This window comes from Xiphias gladius, chromosome 22 (genome assembly GCF_016859285.1).
Source record: "Xiphias gladius isolate SHS-SW01 ecotype Sanya breed wild chromosome 22, ASM1685928v1, whole genome shotgun sequence".
Lineage (NCBI taxonomy): Eukaryota > Metazoa > Chordata > Actinopteri > Istiophoriformes > Xiphiidae > Xiphias > Xiphias gladius.
In genome coordinates this window covers 26447435-26462099 of record NC_053421.1, presented here as the reverse complement: position 1 = coordinate 26462099, position 14665 = coordinate 26447435, and the positions used below count along the sequence as shown (strand labels likewise).

Genomic DNA, 14665 nt, shown 5'->3' with positions numbered 1-14665 from the left:
CAACCCGAGCTCTTGTCAGCTGGGACTGGAGGGACGGTTTTACCCTGCAGAGTGTTAACAATTTAGCCGCCGAGCCGCTGAACATTTTCAAACTGACTTACACTGAGACCAGAGTCTGGTGGAGCAAAAAATAAAACTAGTCCCAGCAATCAGTCCTTATTAACTCCATAGTGCACTATATTTACCGTCCGCCATTTTAAAATTCACGCTCAATATAGTGCCTGGAAATACATCAACGACTGAATGACAAATGTAGTATCGATGGCTTCCCGCTAACAATGTAATGAATCACATTTGTAGATGTTAAAATTCCCGCCAGTCCAGCCCTGTCACTAATGAGGCGTAATGACGAGTCTTGGATGAGGTGGTAATTTGGTGCTAGAGGTCTTTTTGGTTCCTTGTAACCATGAAAAAACCCGAAACCCCCAGGCTGGTCAGGTCCAAACTATATTGGGTCCAGCTGGAGTCCCATTTTATTTATCGGCTGCTGTTTCGCAACCGTAGCGAGCGACGGAATCCGTCCCGCTGACGTCATTTTTCCGTCGACACGGAAGCCGCAGTAGCAGCCGCTACAGTGAACTTAATGTTTTTCACAGCGAATAGACAAATACGTTGATTTCAAAAGTTGTTATTTCTGTGAGCTGACCTCCACCTCCTCTCATACGTCGTTGTTATTCCCGCTGACCGAGCTCTGATTGGTAAACCGTTTCTCTAACCGGAGGAAACACTGGTCGCACAAGACCTAATGTATTCGCCGAAAAAATAATCCCAACCACAGTACGGACAGTGACCCGTCAGTCTGAATGCAGGCTGCTGCTCTCTACTGAGTCTCTGCAGGTCTTTTGAACAGGAACTAATTCTCCTTTGTTTTAGTCAGTTTTCTGACTTTTCCCGGCTCCATTTCAAATTGGGTCTCTTTTAGTAGAAAATCCACCCGTGCTTGTCTGGTTCAGCCGGGGTTTTTCTCTACGGGTCTGAAAGCTCCGTTTGGTGTCTCGACGCAACGACCAATAGCCGCCGTGACATTTCATTCTCAACTGAACCGCCGGCCTTTCCGTCTGCTAGTGAGGCTGAAAAGCTCGGGTGAAAGGGTGAGGAGTAAAGGTGGAATCTGGGAATCTGGGGTGGGAGTGTCAGAGACGGTAAAACCGGGGGGTCGGGGGGACGGGGACTAAAATCCAGAGGCTAACAGAGAGTCACAGAGAACGGTTGAGCTGCAAAGTGTAAGGCTCATCGGTAGTGGCAGATTCAGTGCAGATGTGGGAGGCCAGGAGGAGTGGCCCTGTTAATTATGAAACATTCTAGGGGAAGAAGTGTGTTCAATTCTCTCTCACACACACACACACACACACACACACACACACACACACACACACACACACACACACACACACACACACACACACACACACACACACACACAAGGAGAAGGAGAGAGACAGCAGGGTGAAAAAGAACGTAGCATAATGCAGGTTCCACGTAAAGATGTATAATAATAATAATAATAATAATAATAATAATAAGACTAATAACAGTTGAAGCAGTGGGTGTTGGGCAGGATCATGGCGGCAGTAGGTGGTTTGCAGTCTCAGATCCAGACTCTGCAGCACCAGGGGAAGAGACACCTGCAGAAAGCGACAGGAGAGGAGAGAGGAGAGAGACGAGGAAGCACAAAACTACGGGAGAGAGAAGAGGTGAAGTTAGAAATGAGCACTGATGGGATATGAATGCGTACGGATGGAGAGGGAGAGGAGGAGAGAGGAGCTCGGTGCATCATGGGAAGTCCCCCGGGAGTCGAGGCCTATAGCAGCATAACTAGGGGGGGAGAGGGCGTCTGCCTCCCAGACCCAAGCTGGGAGATGGTTCCACAGTAGAGGAGCCTGATAGCTGAAGGCTCTGCCTCCCGTTCTACCTTTGGAGACTCGGGGAACCATAACTAAGGCTGCGTTTTGAGATTAGTGACCACAACGAGTGAGCAAATACAGCTACAGCTGTTTACCGTCTCTAATGATCAACCCCGGGCTAACGGTCAACGGTTCACGGTCACACAGTGAGGGCGAGTGCGCGAAACCTTTTCGGCAGTCAAGTCCATGCAAACCGCAACGCCTGAAGTGTTGTTCTGGCAAAAGCATCCTCATTTCTCTGAGAACCTGCCGATGGAATCGGTCCAATTAATTAACATATATCCACAGTAATAATGAGACCTTAGCGGGGTTCAAGTGATACCAGTGTAGAAAGGTCCTATAACAATGACCTTGGCTGTGAGGCCTCTGACCACAGCGGACGTTACGTGAGTGCCACTCTGAACCGGAACTAAACTAAAATCAAAAGGAGCACAATCTTTTTGCTTGATCTTCATCTGCCCAGGCGCTGCTGTTTTCATCTCCATCTGTTCCGCCTCCGGAACAGGCGGAAAGCTCCGCCGCGGCCCGAGAAACAAGGAGCCAGGACTTTCACTTGGAGGACCGTCTACCAGCGGTGGAATGTAACTGCGGGTCCATTTACACAAGCACTACCACATTTCTTTTATCTGACAGTTACAAGACGTTGACGTAAAACATATGATCACTTTATAAAATATGTATAGTTATATATTAAACTGACTAAAATTAGCTCTACTTTGATGCTCACATCAATGATTCATCAGTATTTCTGTGATATATTATGAATATAAGACTTTGAATGGGGCCTTTTGCATGATTATCACTTTAATTTTTGATAGTTAAAGTACGTTTTCCAATATTTCTGGACTTTAACTTAAGGACGAGATTGAATGCAGGACTTGCAATGGAGTGTTGTTGTTGTTGTTGTTGGTCTTTTGGTCCACTGTGTCATTGCGAGTTTTACTTGAGTGAAACTTGTCGGTGTCTCTTCCACCCCTTCCGTCTGTTACTACGTGTATTCTGGGGCAGGCTCAAACCCCGAGTCGGGCCGGATTTCGAATCACATTCAGTCTGTTGCCGTAGGTCTCCGGTCTGCGTGTGAAGGTGTCTAATACTGGCGAGTATCCTGGTGGACACATTACCAGCTGCGGAGAAATAAAAAGTGGCTTTTGAGCCGAAGCGGAGAGAGTGAAGCGCTGGAAAAGTAACTAAGTACAATTACCGCCGCGCCTAAGTGCAGTTCCGCGGTACTTGCACTTCTGAGGTGCATTTCGTGCTACTCTATATTCATGCTCCACGTGTCGGCTATGTTACTCTCCGCTGTCGCCCTCAGACACATCACCTGAATGTGAGAGGAGGAGACAGTCAGAATCAAAGAATGAGAAATCCACACAGGGCTAAATATCGAGAGATCAGACATCGGCGGTATCGCGGCAGACTGAGAAGAGACGGGCTGTCTGAAAACTAAAAGGTCACTGTTTGAGCCCACGTGTCAAGTAAAAATGCCCTTGTGCAACACGCTTGACCCCTTCTTCCTCCCTCCCTGTCAGATATTTTCAGCGGGAGCGTCAGCAAAATGCAAATTGCTGCGTGTTCGCAGCCCGTGCGGCAGACAGCTGGTTCTGCCCGTCCTAGTCTGGAAACCGGTCCAGAGAGAGCAGTAGTTCTCGGAGGCTCGACCGTCGGACTTAGGACCGAATTCCTGGTCGTCTGCAAAAAATAATCAGACGCACGCTGCCCTCAGCAGCTGCAGGGGTTACTCCCCAGCAGGCCACCGTAAGGGGAAAACACATCCCCACCACCAGCTCTATATAAGAATTTCATTTACACTGAGCAGCAGCTGCTTGTTTGCGTCTCTAATTATGAACCGGAATGAGCTTAAAGGGCCAGACCGACAGAAATGTGCTAATATCACAACGGCGTTTCAAAACTCCGGTGACCTTTGTTTCCGTTTCCCTGGAAATCGCATCCATGTGTCTCTCATTCAGTTTTCAGCGATGGATCATTCACTCAGGTAAAGGAACTATGACTCCTCAAATCGCTGTATTCTTTATTCCACTTCTTCAAATTTTATTTGTCAACGTTGCAGGAAGCTTATGCCTGATTAACTCTCCATTTAATGATTTGTTCAACTAATATTTTGTTCTGCTGGTTTTATTCTTTTAATCGGGTTTGTCTGTTTTACGTAAAGCTCTTTGTAAAATTGCTTTCATCCTTATAATAACTTTTACTTTAATTTAAAATAACCACATGTAGGAAATGGAAAGTAACAAAACCTATGTACGTCCACGCTTGTACTTGGGCCGGAGCCTTTCATTTTGTGCAGCTTTCATTTGGGAATATTGTACTTTCAACTGCACTACATCTGTCTGACAGCTGCAGTTACTTTATAGATTAAGATTCTTCAGTCAACATAAAAAAAAAATAGATAAAAAAAATCATTGTTGTGGGTTTTTAACTATAATCCAGCAGTTAAGGCTCCATCTGGATCAGTTAGATTAAGAGCGGTTTTGTGTTTTGTTTTTCTTTCCACAGCTTTTCTAACTTTGGGGAACATGCAGCATTTACACCACTGGCCGAGATCAAACCGTGTCGACAGTTAGCGACACAGTACAGAGGGGATCAGAGTAGGCTCGGAGAGCCGGCCAGACTGACTAGCGGGTTAGCCGGTAACTACGCTAGTTTCACCGTACAACTGTCGCTGTGCGTGGGCTGATGAAGGCCGGGCCACATCTGACAATGCAGAGCCTCACAAGCGGAGTCTGAGGTGGCCTGAAAAAAGGGGGCCGCCGTACGGAGGAGAAAACCTCTTCAGTCTCTCCTAGCGCCACCGTCAGAACCGAGCTCGACCAAGCCAAAGGTCAGGGGGAGTGTTTAGGGCGACCGGGCTCAGCCTTATAGACAGGGTGGGGACACGATGGAGCGGACCTGCTGAAAAGGGCTCCATGCCCCACATGAAATGAGTCTGCACCATCACTGTTCCCACAAAGCTTGATGAGCGCTGTCCTCTTGCCCTGCACCGAGAAAAAAAGAAAAAATAAAAGCTCTTTCCCCATCCCCCTCTCCTCCCATCCCACCGAGGGAGTAATCACCCTCTGGCCCCTCATCCCTCTCAATAACATCCACAGGGTCAGTCTGCCGGACAGAGAAATCCCCCCCCTCTCACCAGATTACGGCACTGGCCGGCTGGGATCGGGTTTTAAACCGCGACAGGACTCGTGTTATTCCTATCATTTTCCCCTTCGCGTGTGCGCGCACAGATGCTACGATCAGAGAGCCAAGCAGCTAAGGCAGCACAACACCCAAACCAAGAACCTCTTCTCCCCCAACTCGCGCCTCCCAGGCCGGGCAAAACACCCAGGCCAGCCCCCCCCATTAGATTACATAAAGTAATGTAATGCAGTCTCAGTCTGGAACCTCAACACGGTTTATCCTGCAACCAGTAACGATAATTAAAAGTTCAAATATGTAAATTAAACAACTGATTCATACAAAAATGCGAGCGTATCGTGTTGTTTCATTGTCTAACAATTCCAGTGGCTGGCTGCGAGTCTTCATTCGTTTTGTTTTCTCTTCTGATCATAATTTCTATATTTAGAAATCCCTGGTTTTGATGTTTCAAGCCGTGCAGCCGCGTGAGGGGGCTTTAATTACATCTTGTGAAGTACTGTGGTGGAGGGAGTATTCGGGTCACTGACTTAAGCAAAAGTGCTAATACCACAAATACTCCTGCATTGAAAACGTCCCTTAAATATTATCGGGAAAGTGAACTTAAAGGGTTAAAGGAAAAAGCACTCAATGCAGTAAAACACTTTTACTACCGTTACTAACCTACTATTATAATATTATGTCGTTCAATTATTAACACTCGTGCATTAATATAAAAACAGGACTTTACTGTTGTAGTCGTGGAGCTAGTTTTTAACTACTTTTTTTATTGGACTTAGACTTATTAATGCTTATTCTCACTTTTTCAATTGTTTGTTTGTTCGGTTTGTAAAAATTCTGGAAAGAGTGAGAAATGCCATCACAAGTGACATCTTCGTAGTGCTTTGTTCTGTCCAACCAATAGTGTAAAACTCTAAATTTAATAATAATAATAATAATAAATTTCAAGGGAGAAGCACCCAATGCTCACATTGGAAACATGAAACCATGAAATGTTTGGCATCTCTGCATGAAAAATGACCTACGCAGTTATTAAATTAGCTACCAATGAATTTTACTCACCAACAATTACCAGTTATTTGACCTTAAAGGTGCACCTGTATTCACTGTCGGGTAGTTTCATTCACAAGAAAGCATCGAATTTTATAAGCATTTCATACGTTTTGTGTGCAAGAATCTCAATTTGTAGAGTAACTAAAGCTGTCAAATGTAGTGGAGTAAAAAGTACAATATTTGTATCCGTAATGTAGAAGAGCAGAAGGCAGCACGAAAAGAAAAGACTTCAGAAAGGTACAAGTACCTCAAATTTGTACTTTTTGCCGTTTATGGCAATTGTTGAATGCGCTGCTCGAGATGAGATAACGCATTTTGTTGGACTGTATGTTACAAATGACGACTTCATTTCGAGCCCGACTCCAACTTGAAAAGAAAAAAAGAAAAAAATTGTTATGTGGAAACCGTTTCTATCTCAACAATCCAAAGGATCCGTGAGGAACAAAAGACGTTTGAGCAGGCGTCAACATTTTTCCAAGTAAGAGGGAAAGAGGCGTTTCCGCAGCGGTGAGATAAGCCCTTGGTGTCACCGCAGAGAGTGTCGTTTACACACTGCGAGAGCATTATGCACACGTGCTTTGTAGCGTCGTCCCTAATCCCAGCACAAAGGCCAAAAGAGAGACACAGATAATCCACTTTCTCCTGCAGTTTGTGAAAAACAATGGACATAATGACCGGAAATACAGCAACAGCCCTTATCTCCAGACTACAAAGCCCTTGTCCATCTGTTAACGTGATACTTTTTAAGTTTTGGGGTGGTTTGTTTGTCAAATATGCTGTTCTGCTTTCTTTGGAAATCACTTAAATGTGCTGTCATTTAGTATTTAGTAATGGGCAGTTTACTCTGGTAACTTTTTCCTGATACTGAGGATGCCACCAAATCATTGTTTTCTTTTAAATCACTCCTTAAAGCTTTATTGGTCTTATTAGTTTAATGTGTTTTTTCACGACATTTCAGATTGAAATATTGCACTCTCTTTTGTTTATCAGGTTCAGGTTCATAGTTTATAATCCAACCAGCAATGTAATGAGGCAGTCCACATCAACCAGTTACATTAAAATGCGGCTGACAGTTAATCCAGGACAAACCCTTTACACCGTGGTAGAGCTACAGTGGTACTAGAGGGGCACTCGCCAATAATTACATGCCAGAGTCTGTTACGAAGTCACTGGGATACAGCTTTTCTCTGGCTGTGAAAGACCTTTGTGAAGTCCTAGAGATTTACTCACGTTACATCACCCAGATGTTTCAGCTTGAGTTTGGAGACTCCGGATTTTTTTATTTTATTTATTTATTTTTTTTTAAAAAACAGCAAGCTGGGACCTGTAGAGTTTAGGAGATGTGGGTCTTTAACCAGGCAGGGATGGGTCTAACAATAAAAGATCGTATCATGTTGTAGTGAGAGATCCAGCATTATTTTGGAAGCTTGAACCACAATGGGGACTAAAAAGCCAGGACATCCCGGCCTGAGCTGCGCTGATTTCGACCGTTCTTTAAACAACCTTGTCTCTTGTGATTCCCCCAACTTTATCGAAGTACAGGTATCACATCACCTGAGTACTCTTAAGGATCGGGATACTTCCACAACCGATTTAAACAGTATTAACAGATTTTATTTTATTGTACTTTATGTCTGGGCCACTTTAGCTGCCTGTTTACACATCCATCGGTTATGGAGCAACATAATCACTTATTTGGATTTATGTTTCTGGCCACCTGGCAAACGTGAGGCCGATATTCACTCTGCTTTTATCTGTTTTCTAGTGCCTACCTACTCCTGAGGGAAATATCTGGCTCTTTAGCTGCTGAACGCTCCACTATGTTCCCCAGCTGTTCTCTAACCGTGTCCGTCCGCTTCTCGGAGCCGACTGCGTAATGTAAAATTGGTTTATGAGCCTTTTCGCTAAAACGGCCGCCTGCCGCAACTGTGATTGACGATGACAAGCAGTGACAGTGAACCAAAAGTTCAGCTGTGGAGAGAGTAGTGCCGCGCGATAAAATGATCTCGGTATTTATCACGAAAAAAGTCCCACATTTCCGATGATAAACCGATGAGTGATTTTCAGTTAATGTATCTGTCACTCCTCATCTGCACAATCATTCTATTAGGCTACAGCAATAGGCTCATGTATGTGTAGGACCAAAACAAGTAAAAATAAAAAATTAAAAGTGAATTGATCAACCATAAGGAGAGTCAGATGTCTGCACGAGATGAGGAAGTTGTGGTAAGAGAGGTCGCGCAACACTGGCCATCTTGAAATGGTTTCGATTTCTAAAGCTGGATAAACAGCATATAGCAGCAAGATATGCAGGCGCCCTGCTCCCAACAGAGATGGGAAACACAACAAACCACCCCCCCATTTGAAAAGGTAACGTTACCATCCCACTGAGTATACAGGGAAACAAAAACTCTGCTCCCAATCTGCCAGAGACTTCTTTCACAGTCATCTGACAACATGGTACATTTGGATCTTTGCTCGCAGATAAAAACCTGAGCGTGTGAGATTTAGGCGGGTTTATGAAAGGCTCATGGTGTCCAAAGAAGTGGCGAGGAAAGTGTGTCCAAAAAAACCGAGACATCAAGTTCATACAAAAAACAGTTTATTCGTCAGTGTCTAGGTCCAAGTACCAACAGACCCCATACAAAATAAAAAATAAAAAATAAAAAATAAAATAAAAAGGGAAAACAAATGCTACAAACTTCCAAGGAACAGAGATAACTTCCATCTACACAAAACTTCTCCTTAAAAATACATTACCATTAACACAAAAAAGGATCGATTAAAGATAATATATGTAAGGGGGTTCCCGTCATATTTAAGTGATATTACATAACAAGCCTGGTAAGATGTTGAATGGGAAAGGAGGGCACGGTGAATGAGAGTGAGAATCAACAACTGTACGTGTGTTTTCGTCGTCTGACAGACTGGGAGAAGAGGGCAACAGTCAGTGATGCAGCAGTCATGTGGGCAGGAAAAAGAAAAAAGAAAAGAAATAAAGAGAGGAACGAGAGGTAGCGAAGGGGTGCGCAGAGAGGTAGCAGATAGCGAGAGGAAGATTTCTAGAAGAGGTAGCTAGCGGATGAACAAGGAGGAGGTAGCAGAGATACTAACAGTGCTAGCAAAGTGGGGACAGCAGTGGTTTTGGGTTAACACTTCACATTAAAACAACCCTATATGCGCTTATTATTAACCTCTGTGTCGACCGTGGACAGATGCAGGACAACGAACATGCAACATGTTATTTTAGCATAGGAGGAAGTTAGCTGAGTGAGCAGGAACTTGGGAGACAACCCACTCAAATTCAGACGACTAACCCCTCTTTTTGTCAATAGTTTAACATGTATGTTGACTTCAAATAGAGGTAAACTTGAGGACTTTAATGGTTAATGTATAAGGCTAATTCAAGCCACATGTCCAAGGGAACTGAACTATGAATATAAATTTCAATGTTTTTTAATATTTGTGTAGTACTGAAAAAATTAACTGATTAGTTGGAAAAACAACTGTGTCACCAGGTCCTTTAGTAGCTGTTGTGAAGCTTTCAAATTGTATCACAGCAGATGATCCTTAGCAGACAAGGAGTTCTAAGGATGAGAAGTCCTTATAATGCTCTGGAAAATGGAAATCTGAATATCTACAATTCAAGTACAAGTGGGCAACTGCATCTGATGAGAAAAAGATTGTGTCACATGACCAAAAGCTCCAAAACACCTACCCGTGGACCCTGTGGTGAGACCGTTGAGCCAACTACCGTTTCCAGGGTCAAAAGGTTTTTAAATCTTTTTAGCCAACGTGGTAAGAAAAAGTCCCTAAAATACTCAGAAAATGGAAATTTCAACACCTACAGTTCCATGACAGCTGCTGAGGAATACTGTGAGATACAGCCAAAAGCTGGATCCAGTGGTGAGATTATTTAGCCTTGACTGCTTTTTCGGGGGTCGAGAATGAACTGCCAATCTCATTAATCGACGTAAAATCTAGATGATCGATTATTTGATTATCAAGTTAAAAAAAGCCAAGTGTCTGCTGGTTCCATCTTTAAATCTCAGGATTTGCTGCTTCTCTCTTTTTTACAACTGCCTGTTGGACAAAACAAGCTCTCTGAAGATTTTTCTGAAGCATTTTTTTAAAAAATATTTTCTGACATTTTGTTGGCTAGACAATTAATCTATAATGCTAATAAACATGGCTACAACCAACAATCATCTTCATTATAGATCAATCTGTTGATTATTCTCTCGATTAATCACGGAATGTTTTGGTCTACAAAATGTCGTGAAAAAGTGCCGTTGCAGCCTCCTTAGTCCAAGACGTCTTCAAACAGCTTGTTCTATCCGACCAGCAGTCTGAATCCCAAAGATATTCAATTAAATTATTACATAGGGCAAAGAAAACCAGCAAACATTCACATTTGAGACGCTAGAACCACAGACTGGTTGGCATTTTTACCTGAAAAATAACTGGAACATTTTTCGGATTACTAAAACAGTTCCAGACTAACTTTATCTATTACCACTTTCAACACGGTAAATAAAAGTTCAGTGGTTGTTCCCCATGTTTACGTACCTTTGTATTTACTGCAACATCACAGGACACAGGATTTCAGGACTAAACTGTGAAGTTCATGATTGCTTCTCATTGATAGCCCAGTATTTTTCAGTGTACAGACCACAAATAGGTAAATACACAGGAATGAGGATATTGCTAAGTTTTACTGTGGCTAGTGGCTAAAAAGCAAAGTCAGTGCGTGGAGAAGTGTGTGTGTGAGTTGGGGTTAGCGAGGTAGGCAGCACTAGGCATTAGGAAACTTTCAGCAGAGGTGTGGGGGGTCGGGGTTTATTCGCTACAGTATCAGCACCTAAAAACATCTACAAGCCCACCGCGCCGAGGAAGAGCATCGTTCATGTTCCGATGTTTCAGTCGAGCCGCATCACAGCGTCTCCCTCTCTATATAGGCTGTGTGAAGGTCAGCAGGAGATTATATGTATGCGTGTTTATGTGTGTCCGTGTGTGTGTGTGTGTGAGTGAGTGTGTGTGTGTGAGTGTGTGTCTGTCCAGTGCTTTGTGGCAGGGTCTGGCCAAGTCGGTGTGTGCACGCAGCCTCCAGTGTGAGCCTCAGCTTAGCTTACATTTCTGTGTGTGTATGCGTTACAGTGCTGTGGTTGGTGTGACAGAAGGCATGAACGATGGTGTGTTTGGCTGTCTGTCCTTCCTCTGGCGCCTTAACAGAGACCCAATTTGTGTGTGACCTCTCATGTCACCAGGTCCGAGACTTTTGCATTAATGCTTAAAAGAAAAGCCTGGCGATATATTGTCTTTTCCTTAGTGTCAACAAATCCAGTCAAAAGACCAACACCAACCATGAATTCATCCTACTATTGCCTAATATATTATATTCTTATATAATATACTTATTCCTCTGTGCCATAAAACTCCACTGTTGTCCAAAAACTAATAAAAATACATTAGTGAGCTACACTGTTGCACTAGGTGACATGTTACTTCATTACCACGAACACAGGCACTTTAGTTTATTTTGATTCAGTTCCACATACACCGTCCTGCTGCCGGAAACAAACAAACACTAGAGCACAAAATGTACATTAGTCCTCAACTGAAAATAGTCCAAACAGATGCACCGTTTCTTCCCATTTGAGTAATGTTTGCTAAAAGCGTCGGTGCCCTGCCGTTGTAGGAAATTATTTAGCATTTTTTAATAATGAAATTATGCACTTGTGAGCTGTTTTTAAAGATTTAAGTCTACAGCATGAATAAAATGGGCTTGGGGTTGAAAGCCACAGAATGGATAGGGAAGTTGGGAAGTATTGAAAGACAAGACTACCACATTGTTGGTTTTGGTCTTTTCATGGGGTTTGTTGACAATGAGAAAAATGTAGAATAAAGCCAGTATGATTCTAAATTCATTAAGAAAAACAAAAGCCTGCACGTTGTAAGATCCTCTTCATCCTCCTGTTGAGACAAATATGACCTTTCTTGTGCAGTGAATTACTATTTTGACCTGTTTCAAAAGGTGCGTCCTCATTCCTTGACTCAAAGACTGCAACCAGTTGAGCAAGTAGAATTATTTACGGACGCCATCTTTGTGTGGGTCAAGGAGTGGCGACATACATGAAACAGATTTTAAAAAAACGCGTTACTGCAGACTCTTAAGGTTTATGTTTTTGTAGCAACAAGAGAGAAGAGTCTTCAACGTGCGCTAACATGTCGAGTTTTGCTTTTGTTCCTTTGACAAAAGATTTTTGTAACTAAACTTAATCATTCATGACTTACCATGGAGGTACAAACTGTGGTCAGAGGAGGCAGACGAGTGAACCACCATCAAATACCCCTCCATCTTGAACACACGCATTCACAGTCACAGACAAAGACACACAGACACACACACACACACACACACACACAAAGAACTACAGTGTATCATTTAAAGAGGAGCGAGAGGTAGATACTCGACAAGACAAGAGTGAGGGCAGGCTGGGTCCCCTTCTGTGTGTGTGTTTTATTCATATTATCGTCTGAATCATTTTTGCTTGTGTGTTACAGCTCAGGTTGCTTAGAGCATGAGCACGCACGCACGCACACACAAACATACAAACACACATAAACACACTTACACACACACACACACAAACAAACACACACACCCCTGCCTGTCTGAACGGCCATCCGGTCTCACTAGGTCCCCCTAGTGATTGGCTCGGAGAAAGAGGCACCAGACAAGTAGAGGCGTATGTGTGCGTGTTTAGGAGAGGGAGGGGGTTACAGTGTCATTGAAAAACAGCATTGGAAAGAGAAAGAAGTTGAGACAGATTGAGGTTTTTATCTCCTCTGTCTTCTTGTTTTGTTTTCTGTACAGAGTCATTCTCTCCAGCCTCCATCTGGCCCAACAGAGCAGAAAACAGTGTTTATTACAAGACGACCCTTGCCGCTGTGCCCTGAGAGGAAGTCTGGATGTGTGTTTGTGTGTGAAAAATTTGGTTACCCTTGCCACTGAACCCTGAGGTTGTGAGTGTGAGTGTGTGTGTGTGTGTGTGTGTGTGCGTGTGCGTGTTTTGTTATGAAGTTTATGTTTGAGTGTTGAGGAAAAAATATCGAGCCAGTAGCAAAGGCCATCAAAAGGGGGGGCACAGGTTCTGAGATAGAGTTTTTTGTGTGTGTGTGCTTTTGTTTGTTTGTTTGTGTGTTTGTATTTGTGTGTGTGTGTGTGTTTTTGTGGGTCTTAGTTGTCAGCCACTCGTCCACTTGGGGGTGCTGCAGGACCCACGGGAGCTGGAGGCATCGCTTCAGGCTGCGCAGGTGCTGGGCCAGGATCTGGAAAGAGAAATATGCTGGTTTTAGAGCTAGAAAGGAAAACTTGCTCCTAACCGGAGTGTCTTAGCTCCTAACTTAGTTTTAGGATTGCCTCAGTTGGGCCAAGAGTAATGCTTATTTGGCAAAAAAAGACTCATATATGCAAATGTATGTTTTCTGTTGCACAATGAGACTAGAGATGGTACTTGGACGTGGGTTGATATACAGTGACCTGCTTCATCTATGGTTAAATGAAAGTACCGTTATTAACACAGATCTGCTTTGAGCAAACAAGCTGAAGTTGTGGAATTTAAACTGTATGTGAATTCACAGGATAACTGTTTCATTTAAATTAAGCGGATTATATTATTTATCTTTGTTGAGTCACATGTTCTGTTAGAGTTTAAGATGTTTATTAGACTTCATTTCTGCATCATGGGCTAATACTGCCCCCATTCGATGCTATGAGTTCAAATTTATTGAGATTGTTACCTACAGCAGGTTTTTAAAAAATACTGTACAAGTTTTGATGTATACTATCACTGGGAAACTTCAAGTTCTGCCCCCAAAATGGGGCATAATATTTCTGATTGCTATTTGTCTATCGCTGCCAAAACCTATGCAGTTGTGGCGACGGTACTCAAATATACTACAAGTGCAAAAAAATAAAAATGACTGGAGCAGATAGCCCTTATTCAAAATTTATAATCTACAAATGGTCAAGGCTGAATAAGGTTTTTAATTCCTTAAAGAAAAATGGAGAGCGACTAACACCCATTCAGTGTTCTCTAATCGGTCTGCCGGGCTGTCAAAGTATCGACATAAAATTAACGGTAATGGCTCCGGCTATTAATGGTAATCCAAAAATATTAAACTGGAAAACTCTGATTTAACATACGTTTAGCCCGTCAAAATTGTTCTTAAACGTGTCTGTTAGCAAAGTGCAACTAAACGACATGTGGAAACACAGACACAACGTTTGTCAAAAGCAAATTTACAGAGGAAAATGTTAGTAAATCTTTGCTTTATTTAAATAGATGTCGTCATGCTGCTGCCTGATTTGACTTATTACTTGGCTGCAGACACGACAACGTGTGAGAAAAATCAATGCCAACGACATTCCTGGTGTGCGATGTGATGCTAATAAGCAGCAATGACCCAAACGTTTAGCTGCAGCTGACATACAAGTAAATATCAGCTGTCAGCTCCTACGTCAAAGCAATATTTTGATTGTCAGAAACCTGTATTTT

General features: G+C 43.0%; 1 protein-coding gene across 1 annotated transcript in view; it reads right to left on the bottom strand.

Annotated features, from left to right (window-relative positions):
* Positions 1-8758: 8758 nt before the first annotated feature.
* The window catches only part of smarcc1a (SWI/SNF related, matrix associated, actin dependent regulator of chromatin, subfamily c, member 1a), a 30467-nt gene continuing 24560 nt past the window's right edge, over positions 8759-14665 (bottom strand). Inside the window, exon 28 of the mRNA XM_040117322.1 lies at positions 8759-13436. Coding sequence (XP_039973256.1) covers positions 13345-13436 — 92 coding nt within the window. The 3' untranslated portion in view covers positions 8759-13344. The remainder of the gene's footprint in view (positions 13437-14665) is intronic.